At 51.3% G+C, this 15,448-nt stretch overlaps 1 protein-coding gene across 3 annotated transcripts in view; it reads right to left on the bottom strand.

The window, feature by feature from the left end:
• The window catches only part of Mfhas1 (multifunctional ROCO family signaling regulator 1), an 84,710-nt gene extending 69,611 nt beyond the window's left edge, over nt 1-15,099 (bottom strand). For 2 of the 3 annotated variants that reach the window (XR_002475889.2, XR_009591359.1), the window contains exon 1: nt 11,741-15,099. Coding sequence is in view for 1 of the 3 variants with exons in the window: in XM_021626262.2 (XP_021481937.1) it covers nt 11,741-14,726 (2,986 nt within the window). In the remaining 2 variants the exon portion in view is untranslated. The remainder of the gene's footprint in view (nt 1-11,740) is intronic. The other variant, XM_021626262.2, reaches the window with a different exon arrangement.
• Between the last annotated feature and the right edge of the window lie 349 nt (nt 15,100-15,448).

Here is a 15,448-nt window from a genome sequence, read left to right as displayed (position 1 = left end):
AGTTTAGTATGTTGTGGGGAAATGGCAGTCCTGGAAGCAGCTAAAATCTAGGGAGCTCTGATCATGTACAAGGCACCCTGAGAAATACATGTGAATTAACTCATCCCTTGGGACCACTCCACAGGACAAAAACTATTGTGACTCCCAAAGGCACATGGATGGCAGGTGCTGAAACAGCAGAACCTAGCTGTCTACCTCCAACTAACTGCACACGGCGCAACACTGTCCCCACATCAGGGGCAGGAGACACTCAGTGCTTCAGTTTTACCACCCCCCCAAAAACCAAAAACCCCAACCTCCTTGTCTCTCCTTCTGAATTTTAGTTTTATGTATTGTTATGGTGCGCCCGTATAGTAGATTGGGTGGACATGCCCAAACGTAAATACAGAAATCAGAGGATGACCTTGTGGAGTCCGTCCTCTCCTTCCAATTTTACTAGGGTTTCAGGGGTTGGATTCAGGTTTTCAGGCTTGCGTGGCCAGCACCTCTACCACTAAGCCCTCTTACCAGCCCACCCAGAATGCTTCAGTTTTAAAAAGCAACATAAATCCTATATTACAAATCAAAGCAGAAAAAAATATAAGGCATGCTTTTTTTTATTTTATTTTTTATACTATCCTGCACTTCTAGGCATTCCAGTCAAAGGACAACAGACTGTATTTGGGAAAACTGAGAGGCAAGCATGGCAAACTCAACAGTAACAGTGATTAATGCAAGAAACCCTGGCTTTCTGAAGTCAGTAATAAATGACATGCATAAAACAGGGTGTTGCGCAGCAAAAGTCATTAAACTGGTACTTTCATTTACTCTAGAGTTACAAGCAACACATAAGGAGAGTAGAGATGTAAAGGGCTCACAGCTAAACACTAATTGCGTTGGATCCAAATTTGCTTTTCTCGGGGGCTGTTATGGTAAGATTTACAGCGAGGAAAATCAATGTCCTCACATACAAGCCTATGGATTACAGAGGCATGCGGCTATCTGCTGTGGAAATAATCAATGGCCCTTTCTTCCCTGTACTCTGATCTGGGGAATGTCCCAGTGCAATATCTGTCCCAATGCAATGTCTCCCAAAGTTCAGCAGAGCTCTGCCCAGTGGCAAAGGCTATACTGGGCCAGGGCTTCAAAGCTCTCATTCAAGGCCAGCACGAGTCGCTGCTTATCATAACCCGTAAGGCCAAGGGCTTTGAGCACACAATCTATGCCATGCTCACTAGGCCCTCAGTCCCCTTCCCCTACTGAGACCCTGTGGTCACCTGGAGACTCTCTTAGCACTCAGCTAGCATGGCCTTGCAGCCACTGCCATGGCAATGCTTTGCCTTGTGGCGCGCAACCCCTGACCATGACCTCTGCTGACCCCCACACTGCAGGCCAGCTATTAGCAATATGAAAGACAATCTCTGCAAGCTGTCTGCCAAGGACCTCTAAGAGGTGATCAGATCTGGAGCAAACCCAGAACCACTCTCATGGGGAGATCGCCTATTGGCTAAAGCCCACCGCCTTTCGAAAATCAAGGGCGCAGTGATCCCTGCTTCACAGGGTCACCAGGGATGGAATGAGCCCACCCACTTGAAGCCTTCAGGATGCTGAAAACTCAGCACACTCTCCAAGCCTCATGGCGTCCCCCAACCATATTCCTTACAAAGACAGACACAATGATGTATGTGTGTGTTGCATACAATTGCACCTATGTGTAGGCTAGAGGTCAAAGTCAGATATTGAGACAGGGTCTCTCACTAATCCAGCACGGCTAGCTGGCCAGCCAATCCCAGACAGCCTCCTGTCTCCACGCCCACCGTGCTGGAATTGCAGCTGCATGCTCAGACATGCAGCTTTTTACACACATACCAGGGATCCTAAACTAGGTCCTCGCGCTACCCACTGAGCAACTTCTCAACCATCACCTCCGCAACCATTCTTAAGCGCCCTCTCTTCAAACAAGGGAGGGATGAAGGGTTGGGCTACTTAGTGCCCCTAATTCGGCGCTGCCAGCACGCAGTTCTAAGACCACGTCAACAGCACGTGACTCATCGTGGGATGACTGAGGATCTGAGATGATGCGTCCTGGGAGCAGGGAGGATCTGAGACGTTTAACCCTTCGAATCTCTCGACATTTAATAGGCTAATAACAGGACGACATCTCAACAAAGCCTCCCTCAACAAAGAAACCAGTAAGTGGTAGTCACGTATGCCTGACCACGCCCACCGTAATTTGTGCTGTCTTCTACAGAGTCAGTGTCCAGAGCTGTTGGAATTCGGAAATGACTGATGACCTTGATCCCTCCAAACGAGGGGCAAATAAATAACCAAGAAACAAGTGCTTCTTAGAACAAAGGGAACTTTCTTCCCTTGAAAAGGATGATGAGCTTTAAAAGGTTTTGGAAAGACTCAGATGACGCTGGTACCAGCATTCTCTCATGCCTGAGATTTACCGCAACAAATGATCCAGACTCCAAGTCAGCTGGAGATGGGGTTGTGGTCATTACTTTACACCCACTCTTCCTCATCCAGCAAATTCAAACTGGTAGTCACTAAATGAACGGATTTTTTTCTTTTTCCCCTAGGAAAATCAGAAGCCAGGCCTCTCACCAACACGCAATGATTTGCTCTCTATGTGGTCAGATTCCATAACTGAAGGATCATCCATCATGTTAAAAATCCCACCCCAGCTCCCCATGACCGATGTCATATATATTTTATTTCATTCCCCCTACAACTCCCAGTTCAGCTCTGTATACAATAGTTATAAAAGTGATGGCTGAATCAAGCTAACAGCAGAATCAAGCTAACAGTGTGTTACTATCCTAATACTGAAATAGCCCCAACCCTTACCTGCTTATCTACCTGTGGCCTAAGGATCAAGCACTTCAGGCATATCACTCAAAATATACAAAAAAAAAAAAAAAAAAAACTAAAAGCTCTGTGCAGAAAATGGTCTCTTTTGCACTTCTCCTTCTATGTATTCCTTCTTATCCTGTGTGGGTCATGTGCACACACAGACACGCACACACACAGAGAGAGAGAATTCTACCTGCCACAGACAGACCCAGGGGCCTAGGTGGCCTTACCAACCCTAACAAGAGGATCCCAATATGGCTCTGTGACAGCTGCCCAGTCAATGAGAACCCTGGAAAAGCACCCAACCCTTACTCGTAAGTCATGCCCTGCACAGAAAGTTGTCACCAGGAGCCAGGGGGAAGATTTCTGGAGCAATTCATCCCAGGGAGGAGGCCACGCCCTGCCTCGGCACTCCTCGCCTACACAAGCTCTTGGCTCTGATGTTATGCTTGCCCAGCTCTGGGAAGGTAGGAATACCAGTGAGTTATTCACTTTAAAATGGTTGATGGTTCATTTGATAAAGTTCACCCTGAGTGGAGGAGAAAGAGGGGAGAAGAGGAGGGAGAAGAGAGGAAAAAAGAAGAGAAAGGAAACACAGGAGGAAGAATGAGGAAAGAAGGGGGTGGAGAAGGAAGAAAGGGAAGAAAAAGGGTTGGGAGAAAAGAGGGGGAAAGGAGAGAGAGGGGACAGGAGGAGGGAAGGGAGCAGAAGGCACCAGAAGAAGTGAAGAGTAGCAAGGGCAGCCACATGAAGCACTTGACTCATGAAGCCACCCCAACCCCAAAAAACACCGTATAGACTGTACACAGACTTCGTGAGGAAAGAGGACAGCTGGGACAGCCTGGGCACCTGGAGCAGCAGGAACTTTCCAGAAGCAAGCAGGGAGAGCCTCCAGCATCCTAGCATCCAACAGAGCTATCTGGCTCCTCTGACCACCCTGCCCATCTCATGCCACTGCACTTCCTACCATTTGTAGTGGCCACAACCAAGCCCTGCCATTTCCAGCTAGGACATTACCCCGGCGCAGGAAAAATAAGAAACGTTCTTAAGCACTTACTGCCAAAAATAAAAATAACTCCAAAACTTTCCTTCTCATTCTCTACAAATAAGTCAGCCCCATTGGCAAGGGCATCTGGGCATTGTTATTGACGAGGCTGCCAAGTCTGCAGCACCCATGGGGCTGTCTATACCTCAGTCAGCCACTCCTGCAGGCTCTTCCCTTGATCTATAAACAACAGGCTGAACCCAGGGCAGAGCAATGGGAAGCAACATCAGCTGAGAGAGGGTAAAGCCACTGGGGTGGGGGGGGGGGGAATCTGCCTTCTTGTACCCATTCCACTTCCACTAGTCATGGCTTGACGTTCCTCCAGCATTGATCCTTTCCCCCTTAAGGAAGTCAAAGCTAAAGCAAAGATATGAGTCAATCAGAGGAGGAAGAGCTATGAGACCATCTGTTTGGGGAGGAAGAGTGACCAGGGCCTTAGGGGAACAAACATAAGGTCACCTAGGAGAAGGCTTCAGGCAGCTAGCTCCTACCATTCTATCCCGATCATCTGTCCCTTAGCCGTTCATCCCTTTCTGTGAGCATCACAAAGGGCAAGGGCCTACAAACATACCATAGAAATCACGTGGTAGACCTCAACATGTGCACTTGCAGATAAAGAACACAGGAAACAACCCAAAGCCCACTTGCTAGGAATCACTGAGAAGACAGAATGTCTTGATCTCTCTGTGGAGCCCCTCGCGCCTGCTCGGCCATTGCAGATGCTGCCCAGATGGCTGCCGTTACATGAAACATCAGACGGCAAAAAGAGAGAGTGCCTGGGAACACAGTACCATTCCTCAGAGAAGGGGGTAAGGGTGGAGGCTGTAGGTTTCATGAGTCATTCTGAGGACAAGAAGGCCAAGTTTTCACTATCGCCAGAGCAGCATTGAAGAATATGTTCGAATGTGTTTTTACCTTATCTGAGGGGAAAAAGCCACCAACCACCAAAGACAAAATGACCCCACCAACTCCCAGCAACTGGCTTTACATCAGAAAGGCCTGGCTTGGTGGCCCTGTCCCAAACAGACCTTCCGATGTACTTCCAGAGACTGGGCATGAGATACTGGCACAGGAGCTGCCAGTGAGGAGAGAGGGTAAAGACTGGGCCAGCACTTGCCTTGGTTTTCAGCAAGTCAAACAAAAGCTGGCTAATGATGGCTGCCGAGTCTTTCATCAAGGTGTTCCAATGGGGAGAAGAGAATTAAAGAGCAAGTTAGGGAAACCCACAAGAAACAGCCACTCCAGAATCGGTCCTTCAAAGCCACACACACCTTCCTGTGTAATGGGCAAAAACTGGCCCTTCGTCCCAGCCACAGGAAAAGGGCCATTACTCTAGATCCTCTCTCTAGGCCCCCAACCGCAAACATCCTTGAGGGTGACCCATCGGGGTGTTAGGTATGAGATGACACGAATGAGGAAGAGCTAAGGTGGGCCAGGTTCGCCAGGGAGTAAGTGGAGCAGAAGACAGCAGAAGGCTGACCATTACATAAACTGTGTGTTTCGAGCAAAAAGAAGTCTTTCTCTGGCAAGTTCTCAAGTGCCTGAGCGTTGAGTGCCTCAAGAGTCCACCCGAGAGCTGAAGCAGAGACTCCTAGGTCCTAAAATAACTGGAGAACAAGGCAGACCTCCCCAGTCTTTGGACTCTATTCTGCTCACCATTTCTTTCTCTTACTACATTATTCAGGTTTTTCCTTTTATGCAGAGCAAAGTCCTACAGAGCTCAAAGAGGTCTGTTTATAAAAATTAAAAACCCAGGAACATCAATTTTAACAAAGTTAAACTAAAAGATATCAAATAACCTTCATGAAGTTTTAAAAAAAAAAAGAAAAAAAAACAATAAACAATGAATAATTCAGTCCAAGCAACTAGGTCATGCTCAGATTCTGGTGATTGTAAAATTTAGATATAATATTTGCTTCGCTTCAGTAGTCAAAATGAAGGGCCCATTCAAAGGCAAGTCCTGCAGTCCGGACCCCAGCAGGAGAGCTAGGACAACGGGAGGGAGGGGGGAACCAAAGCAGGGCAAGGCAGGATCAGCATCCGGCACTACCTGGGAACCTGACAATACAACAAAGAGATTCTTCTTATACAGCACCAGGCAGTCATTCAGGGAATACTCATGAGGCTTCCAGAGGCCACAACACATCAGGCAGGTCTCTGCTTAGAGGAAGCAAGTGAACAATCTAATCAAGGAGGTATTGTGACATACACAGCCACTCCTGGAACAGGAGAAACATGCTAAGCATCCAACAGGCATGCACCATTGGACAGTCACACACACTCAGACCAGTACATACAGTCAGACTAACACATACTGTCTTATTGGCACACACAGATGGGTACATACAACTCACAGGGGCACACACTGTCACATATAGCCAGACAAACATACGCTGTCAGATAGGTACACACTATCAGGAAGGGATACACCATCATATGGGCACACACTGTCACACAGGCACATATTATCATACGGATTGGTATGCAATGTCAGACAGGCACACATAGTCATATGGGTACATGTAAAAGTAATTTTCATTCTCCTGAGATATGTGTCGTCTTGGAGGCTTGTCACTTCTGTCTACTATCCTAGGCCTAGTCCTGGAAGCCTCTAGCCTCTATAAAATCTAACCGAGGCCTAGAATGTTTTAGCCTCTGAGACTTACTGCTGAATAAACTCACCCTTTTTTGTTTTTTTCTGAACTCTTAGCTGGCAGGTTCAACTCAGCTGTTCTGGCTCAAACTCCTCTCCCAGCTGACTTATTCAATCTGGCTTTTCTCTCCTGGCCTCTGAATTGCTCTGCCTGGCCTCAAACTAACTTCAGCAATCTGCTCTAATCTTATGGCTCCTCATTTTCTTGTTCATTCTGTCTTTACCTGTGTCTAGCTTGTACTCTTCAACCAGTCTCCGTAAAACTCTCCTAGCAAAACTGTCTCCTCTCATGCTCTGTGCTGCTCCCTCAAGTGGCTTCTGTAAAAGAAACTTTTACTCACCTGTTTCAATTGTTGTCTTGGAGGATCACTGCCTCTGTCTGCTACTTTAGGCCTAGTCCTGAACACTTCTAGTCTCTGTACTAGGCCTCTAACCTAGACCTAGAATGTTTTCAGCCTCTGACGCTTACTGCTGAATGAGCTCTCCCTTTCTCGTTCTGAGTTCATAGCTGGCTGCTTCAACTCAGCTGTTCTGGCTCAAACTCTTCTCCCAGCTGAGTGTTTCAATCAGGCTTTTCTCTCCTGGCCTCTGAATTGCTCTGCTTGGCCTCAAACTAACTCCAGCTACCTTTTCCAATCTTCTGCCTCCTTCTCATTTTTCTGGTTTGTTCTGTCTTTTCCTGTGTCTACCTTGTTCTTTCATTCAACCTTTCTCTGTAAAACTTCCTCCTCTCTCGTTCTCCATGCTGTTTTCTTAAGTAGCTTCCCTTTTCTCCTTGTTCTTATGAGAACTGGGTGTATTCTATCCTGTCAAATCTTTGATTAGTCACCTTTTCTGCATTTCAATTAGGAATCACTTTGAAACAGGAGTGCTTCCTTCTACAAACTATCTTTACCTTCATTGTTTGGGATTAAAGGTGTGTACCACCATGCCTGACCTAAGCTTTTTGTTTTTTACTTGAACCTTGTTCTGTACCAAGCTGGCCTTGAACTCAGATCTGCTTGCCTCTGTCCCCTGGATGAAAGGTGTGTTTGTATTCCAGCTGGATCACAGACCTAGAAGGTCTTTGGATGTGATCTCTTGCCAGAGCAGCCATGTTCTGAATTAAAATTCCTCTATAGGCTTCCCTCTCCTCTCTCTTCTTATGAGAATTGGGCATATCCTATTCTGTCAAATCTTGTTCTGATTCATCACTTTTTCTGCCACTCAATTAGACATCACTTCCAAACATGGGTGCTTCCTTCTACAAACTAACTTTACCTTTGTTGTTTGGGATTAAAGGCCTGAACCACCATGCCTGGACCTAAGCTTTTCTTTCCCTGAAACTTGCTCTATACCAGCCTGGCCTTGAACTCAGATCTGCTTGCCTCTGTCTCTTGGGATTAAAGGCATGTGCCACCACTGCCCTGTGTGTCTATATTCCAGTCAGTTCACACAGACCTATAAAGCTCTTTGGATGTGATGTCTTGCCAGAGCAGCCATGTCCTGAAATAAAATTCTGCTGCAAGTACATACACATGCTGAAACATGGCATGTGTACGGGCAGATACATGCTGCCACGTGGGTACACAATGTCAGACAGGCAGACACACACTGTCATACGGGCATACACTGTCAGACAGTTACTCTGGTCAGACAGGCACACACATTCAGACCAGTACACACAGTTAGCCAGGAGCACATTGTCAGAGAGGAATACAGAGTAAGACAGGCATACCCAATCAGATAGGTACACACTGGGCACAAAAAGTAAAGGAGCAAAGGGCACTTGTGAGATTTGGAAAAGCTCTGTGTGAATGAATGTGGCCAAAATTAAAGAAAATCACACAGTTAAGTTTACTGGGTTGCTTTCTCTTTGGTGTTTAAAAATTACCACTTATAATTTGTAAGGTAAATATTTGAATATGAATGAAAACTTATACTCAAAGTCAGTCAGACTAAGACATATTCTTCCAACTTAAAACCACAAAGCAGCCACCCACCCAACTGTTGAAATGCTTCCAGGGCACACCACCTTGCTGCAGTCCGGTATCTGAGCCACTCAGTCCATCAGGTCAGCCAGTCTCAGGAGGCTGACCATTCTGGTTTAAATGACACTGGCAGAGGAGAATATGAATAAGTATCCCACAGGACAAACTGTATGCCCTGGGAATGAGAGTGTAGGACCAATTACAGGGCACAAAAGGAAGGGGGTGATTGGTCTAGGCAGGGGTCTGTACCTAGAGAAAACAGTGATTTTCACAGTGAGAGTCTGGAAAATTACCGTATTTGTGTGTGAGCGCGAACAACTGAGCACACCTGTGGAGGCCAGGTCTCCCCTCCACCTTCACAGGGGCTCTCGAGGTGGAAGGCAGATGTCCAGGACTGCAAGGCAAGTGTCTTTACCTGCTGAGCCACAGTAGCCTTTAAGCATCTTACAGACCTTGTCTTCAGTTTCTGGAAGAACCCTGGAGGGCTGAACAGATAGCCCAGCAGTTAAGAGCACTGGCTCCTTTTCCGGAGTGCCAGCATTCCAGCACCCACAAGGCAGCTAACAATCTGTCACTCCATTTCCAGGGCACCCATCACCCTCTTCTGTACAGATATACATGGCAGACAAAACATCTGCACAAATAAAATAAAGCTTTACTTAAGCAAACCATATATGTCAACCCAATTGTCTTACATAAAATCTGTAATAAACAAATCTTAAATAAAGTCTGTAATCTCTTTCACAATGTGATAGGATCTCATCCATCAGATAGTTTGAATCCATAGACGCTGGCTAAGGATCTCCAAACTTAAAGCAAGAGAAACCCAAGTCATTCAGCCAGCTAAGTAGCTCTTGCCAGAAAATGCAGGTGGGCAGGGCCAGGATGGATTTTCCATATAAGAACACTTGAGAACATATTAGTGTGACAGGATGCTTCTGCTGAATGGGACCAAACAACATGGAAAATGGCACCCAACCCAAGTCCCATATTAGACAAAAAAAAAAAAAAAAACTAAAGCCAAAATAGCCAATATTTAAACTACTATATGTAAATTTCTGAGTTTACAAGAGAACTTGATACTTTAAGTATAAAATGAAGTCACCAATTTTCTGTCCCTGTAAAAGGGAATGACTCTACAGAAAGACAGGAAGCTACACATCGATAAAAGAGTTTCTGCCAAACTGATGGTGTTTTAGTCACCTAAGGATGTAACCTCTAATAACTGAATGGCAAATGTTATCATTTCCCCCATGTGACAGTCCAGATTTTATTATTTTTAGTTCTTGCCAAATCTCTCAGAGTTGTAACAATTACTAATAAACGATGGGAACCACAGAAAAATGACAGAGAGGTTAAAAATCATTCTACCTCTCTGCTTTATTAACAAAACTCCTCAGCCCAGATTGGTCCGTGTTCAGTAACCTTTGTCCTTCCCTTGGTTGTGCACGACATCATTAATTCACACTGTCTCTGCATTAAGCAAGAACTGTTTCCAGAGAACTCTTTCAGTCACATGGCCTATGAGTACAATGCTCCCAATCACTCTGTACAACTTAGTAACACGATAAAGAAAAGTGTTTGCTTTCCATGAATAAACAACAATGGCAAACACACTGAGGCATCCACCAAGTCAGGGCCTGTGGCGAGATACCAGACAATCCTACAGAATGGCTGGCTCCAATGGCTGGTAATCCAATATGGTGGCTTTTCTCAAGCTGAGGAACGAAACCTAGATCTGGGGCAACGGAAAGACACAGCCTTCGGAAATATTGGTTTGCCATTCCTTCCGATACTATTACAAGCTGCATTCTTGTCAGCTCTTGCACCAAGACAAAGATCAGGGTGGCATTCAGCTTTCCATTTCATCACCCCTCAAGCTACCCTGGGTGATGGTGGGCCAAGGTGACAAAAGCTGAGTGGCACAATTGTTACAGGATTTGTGCTAAGGATGCGTGTAATACTATCGACCAAGTGGAACACAGGCAAGTCAGCTGTGAAAGAACTGCAAATGATGAGGGAAAAGTTCCTAGTTAAAGGCTTGAGACTGAGTAACCAGGAAAAAAAAAAAAAAAAAAAAAAAGAGGCGTTCCCAGGTTCCCAGGACTACTAGGAAAAGACAGATAAATGAGAGCACAAAGGACTTTTTTTAGGGTAGTAAAACCACCCTGATAACACTACAATAGATAGACACATGTCATCCATCACACAATTGCCTAAACCCACAGGAATAAATACCCGGCGTGATCACAAAGTAAGCTGGCTACTCGAGGCAAGGATTTGCTCCTGCGGGTGGAGCAAACGCACTGCTCCTGTGCAGAGGATGGTGGGTGACCATGGGGAGGCCGTTCATATGGAAAGGACAGGGCGGGTGGAAAACCCATACCTTCTGTTCTGCGTTAATGAACCTTTAAAATTACTCTTTAAAAAAAAAATGAGTTGTTTTTTTTTAAATTTCAAACTTAACCCTCAAATTCTCTCTGTCCACCATAACTGTTTATACACACAGAGACACACACACGCACACACACACATACACACAGAGAGAGAGAGAAGTAACTATTGAGAAACACATCCTCGGAGACTCTTGGGGTTTCTTTTCTTGCTTTCCCTTCTTGTCTCTAAAAAAACCACCCTCGGAAAGCCCCATTTACCGAGAAACACATCTTTCAGTGATGTCTATGAAGCTCAAAATTGCCAGGAAATATCCGAGGAAACTCCCTTCAGAGAAATGAGACCTCTCTCCTGAGATGGTCACGTCTGCAGTCTCAAGAAGCAGGCAAACGTTCCAAACCACTCAGCCATCTCAGCCATCTCAAACCACTCGCTCCGTCACTGAACATTCTTCAGTTTCTCAGGAAAAGCCAGCCCTCACTCTGACTTGCTGGTTACACTCCGACTTTAAACAAAAGAATATGACCACCTACCCAGCCCAGGGCCCCTCCCTCTGACATGTGTCTAGTGCCCGAGAGAACGGGCAGGCTCGACCCAGGGCCAATGTCACCATCATCCCGGGGTTCCGTGCAACCACCTAGACTTGGAAATATTTTGGAAATGAAGAGAAGGTGTTCCACGTTGCTTTGGCTTGCGCTCCGGTCACCCGGGGTTTACCCTGAAAGGCTTTCCTGGAAAGCCTATGAGGCTACAGAAACATCCTGCAACGTGAGACCCAAGCACCTCCAAGAAACGCACTGTAAAGGCAAACCACGGGATCCCCAACCCCTCTCCACCTACCTGGGAAAGCGTGTGGATTGGGTGACCCTCTCTTAAGGCACTTAGAACAGAGGATGTGCACCGTATAGTGCAGTCCGGGCCATTCCTGAAGTAGGACATTCAGTTCCTCCACCAAAGGGGTGATGGCTTGCCACGCGGTCCATATGTTTGGTAAGGACGCATGGCTGGCAATGGACAGGGTGTCTGGCTGCAGGACCCCCTTGGCAGGCCTGTAGCTCACCACCACAGGGACTTTCCCTCTGTAGGCGAAGATCTGAAACTTCCCATCCGACCTGTGCACCACGTGGCTGTTGATCTGGACGCTGTAGCGTGCGAACAACCCGGGGGGGAAGGTAAAGGGGAAACTATATTCGATCTGCAACTGTTCGGCCACAAAAGACTGCCCGGCTAGGTTGGTCCCGTTAATCCAGGCCTCCGCGTGGGGCACCTCGTTCTGCACGTAGCATGGGAACTTGTACCAAGCGGTGGAGCCGTTCAGGGGTTTGCCTTTGGGTTTGTTGAGGCAGTAACAGAGCCCCATCTTCTCCAGCAGCTCCAGCAGGAGCTGCAGGTCCTGCTGGGCCTGCACGTGAGGCTTCAGCAGCAGCCGAATGACGTGGGCCGGCAGGAGCCCGTGCAGCAGGAAGCCTTCCACGTAATGATGGAGCTGGGTGGCCCGGAGTGGGTCCTGCCCCGGGCTGGGCGCTGCCGGAGCGAGGATGCTCTCCGCTTCCCCCTCGCCCTCTCCGCTGGTCCCCAGGAGCAGTTTATGCAGCAGCAAAGAAGCGTCTCTCTGGAAGAAGACATTGAGGATGTCGATGAGGCGGGTGAGGTTGTGGAAGACGTGCTCCTTGAGGGCCGGGCTGTCCTCGAAGTAGAGCAGCTTGCCGCTCTCGTGCAGGTAGGACAGGGCGCTCTGCAGCCGGTCCTCGGTGAGGCCGGCCTGCAGGCCCAGGCGGGCCGAGTCCCACCAGCTCAGCCACAGCCTTTGCGCCTGCGGGGGCTGGAAGTGCAGTTCCTCCAGCACCTGCCAGGACCGGGGCAGGACTCGGTGTAAGTTGGGGAAGATTTCCCGGTGCTCCGCCACGGAGAGCAGCTTGTCGCGGAGGCGTTGCAGCTGGTGGGGGTCCCGGCAGCTGACGGGCAGCACGGGAGACAGGATCTGCAGCCGGTGGTTAAGCAGGTACTGAAAATGGGCCTTGCGCCTCCGCAGGTTCTTGTCGGAGACCCCGTAGTAGGCTGCATGCGGGCTGGCCGAACGCAGCTCGAAGTCCCGGGCCAGGGCCTCGTCCACCACCTTGGCTAGCTGGCTTAGGCCCTCGGCGTCGTGCTTCTCCTGCAGTGCAATCTGCCGGTGGATGTCCAGACACTTCTCCTCCAGCTCCCGCTCCCCACACAGGTCCGCGTGCGTGCCCACGATGCACACGACGGCGTGAGGCACGCGGGCCCCCACCCGATGCAAGAAGGAGCCCACCGTCGTGGGGAAGGAGCGGGGTTCGTAGGTGGCCAGGTTGACCACGAGCACATACAGGGCCCCCGGGGAGAGGAAGAAGGGCTGTATCACCTCGTAGCTCTCGTCGCCGGCCAAGTCGTACACGATGAAGCGCAGGCCCCGGGAGGCGTCGGCGGTCCAGCTGGTCACCTCGATGCCCTTGCTTCCGAGGGGAGGGAAAGGTAGGTAGCTCTTCTCCTTGTCCCCCCCTCCTTGGCCCCCCTCCACTTTGTCCTCGGTGAGGCACTGTCGAAGCAGGGTCTTGCCCGCAGCCTTCTGGCCCATCAGGAGCAGCTTGAGGCGGGGCTGCACGGCCGGCTGCGAGTGAGCCAGTTCCTTCTGGTAGGCCGCGATGTAGGGGATCCCCTTCATGCAGACTTCGTAAGGGGGCTGAATCAGGGGGTTGTCCTTGATTTTCCACAAGCCCACCCGGGAGAGCTGGCCGAAGTTGTCAGGCAGAACGGCGATTTGGTTGCCTTGAAGCACCAGCTCCTCCAGGCCCGTCAGCTCCACGATGGAGTCCGGCAGGTACCGAATGCGGTTATTATCCAGCCACAGGGTGAGGAGCCGGCCCAGTCCGGAGATAAGACAGGGCACTGAGGTGAGCTGGTTGCGGCTAAGGTAGAGCTCCTCCAGACCAGCCAGGGGCAGCAGCGCAGCGGGGAACTCCTCAAAGAGGTTGGACGAGAGGTTGAGCATTTTGAGCCTCTGCAGGCGGCTGAACTCGGGGGGCAGAGCCTGCAGCCCGTTGTTGTCCAACATGAGGCTCTCCAAACTGGCCAGCTCACAGAAGCCGCCGGGCAGGGTGCCAAGCTCGGCCCCGCTAAGCCAGAGAATCTTGAGGGCCCGCAGGGCACTGATGTCCTCCGGGAGGCCCCGCAGCCGGTTGCTGGAGACGTCCAGCTCCTCCAGGGCGGCCAGCTGCAGCAGCTGCCGGGGGAAGGCGGTGAGCTGGTTGTGGTCCACGTCGAGGGCGCGCAGGTGGTTGAGGCAGGAGAAGGAATCCGGCAGGCGGGCCAGCCGGTTGAAACTGACATCCAGCTCCTCCAGGTGGGCGAGGGCCCCCAGCTGGGCGGGCAGGGCCGGCAGCTGGTTGTGGCTGAGGTTGAGCTTGCGGAGCTCCCTCAGCGCGCTCAGCACCTCGGCCCCGAGGCCGGTCAGCCGGTTGTGGCTCACGTCCAGCTCGGTCAGGTGGTGGCCCAGCTCCGCCACGGCGGTGGGCAGCCGGGCGAAGCGGTTCCTGCGCAAGACCAAGACGCGAAGGCTGCCCAGAGCCGACCCCAGACCTTCAGGAACATCCTCCAGGCCGTTGTTCCCCAGGTTCAGCACCTCGATGTCCCCGAGGTTGGCCGGCAGCACCAGCTGGGGGGCGTCGGGGGAGCTGAGCGGGTCGCCCCCGGCCCCCGGGCAGCTGAGCGTGAGCTGGCGCAGGTTGCTCCGCAGCTTCCTGGCGCGCAGGGCGGCGTCCCGCCACAACCTCACCGTCTTCAGGTTACCGCTGTCCTTGCCAGCCATGGCGGGACCCCGCGCCGACAACCCTCACTCCGGCCCCGGAGCCCGCGGCTGCATGCCGCGCTGCGCCCGGATCCCGGGCCCTCTGGCTCCCGCTGCTCCCGGACCACCGCCTCCCCTGCGCGGCCGTGGGTCCTAGCGCAGCCGGCGGCCGGGCGCCCGCAGCTGGGGGGCGGCGGCGGCGACGCGGGCGGCTCTGGGGGGCTCCGGGCGGGCGGCGGCTCGGAGCTGGGCTGCGGCGGCGCGCCGCGGCTCGCATTCTCCCTGCTCCCGGGCCATGGGCGCGCCGGGCGGCAGGGCCGCCGCCCGCCGCGCCGCGGAGGATGCCTGCTCCTCCTCCTCCTCCTCCAGCTCCGCCCGCTCCGCTCCGCCGCGCCTCGGTAGCCGACTCCGGCTCCGCTACCCTCACCGCGGCGGCCCGGGGGCCGGCGGCGTCGCCTCCGCGGGCTGCGGGAGGAGGGCGGCGCTCGGCTCCGCTGCGGGCATACTGCGGGCGCAGGCCCGGGGCGCCTGCGGCGGGGGCGTCTCCTTGTCTCCGTTTCCCCCCCGCGGCGGCTCGGGGGCGGGAGCGCGAGCGCCGCGTCCCCGGCGCTGGGAGGGCGCTGATCGGGAAGCTGCAGCGCCGCCCGGTGGAGCGGCCCCCACGTGACCGGCGGAGGCGCCGCTTGTCCCCGGCACCGCCCCGGGGGGCGGGAGTTGCAGGCTGCGAGGTTTGGGGGTGGAGG

The sequence above is a fragment of the Meriones unguiculatus genome, chromosome 4 (assembly GCF_030254825.1).
Source record: "Meriones unguiculatus strain TT.TT164.6M chromosome 4, Bangor_MerUng_6.1, whole genome shotgun sequence".
Lineage (NCBI taxonomy): Eukaryota > Metazoa > Chordata > Mammalia > Rodentia > Muridae > Meriones > Meriones unguiculatus.
This window is presented reverse-complemented; position numbering and strand designations above follow the sequence as displayed.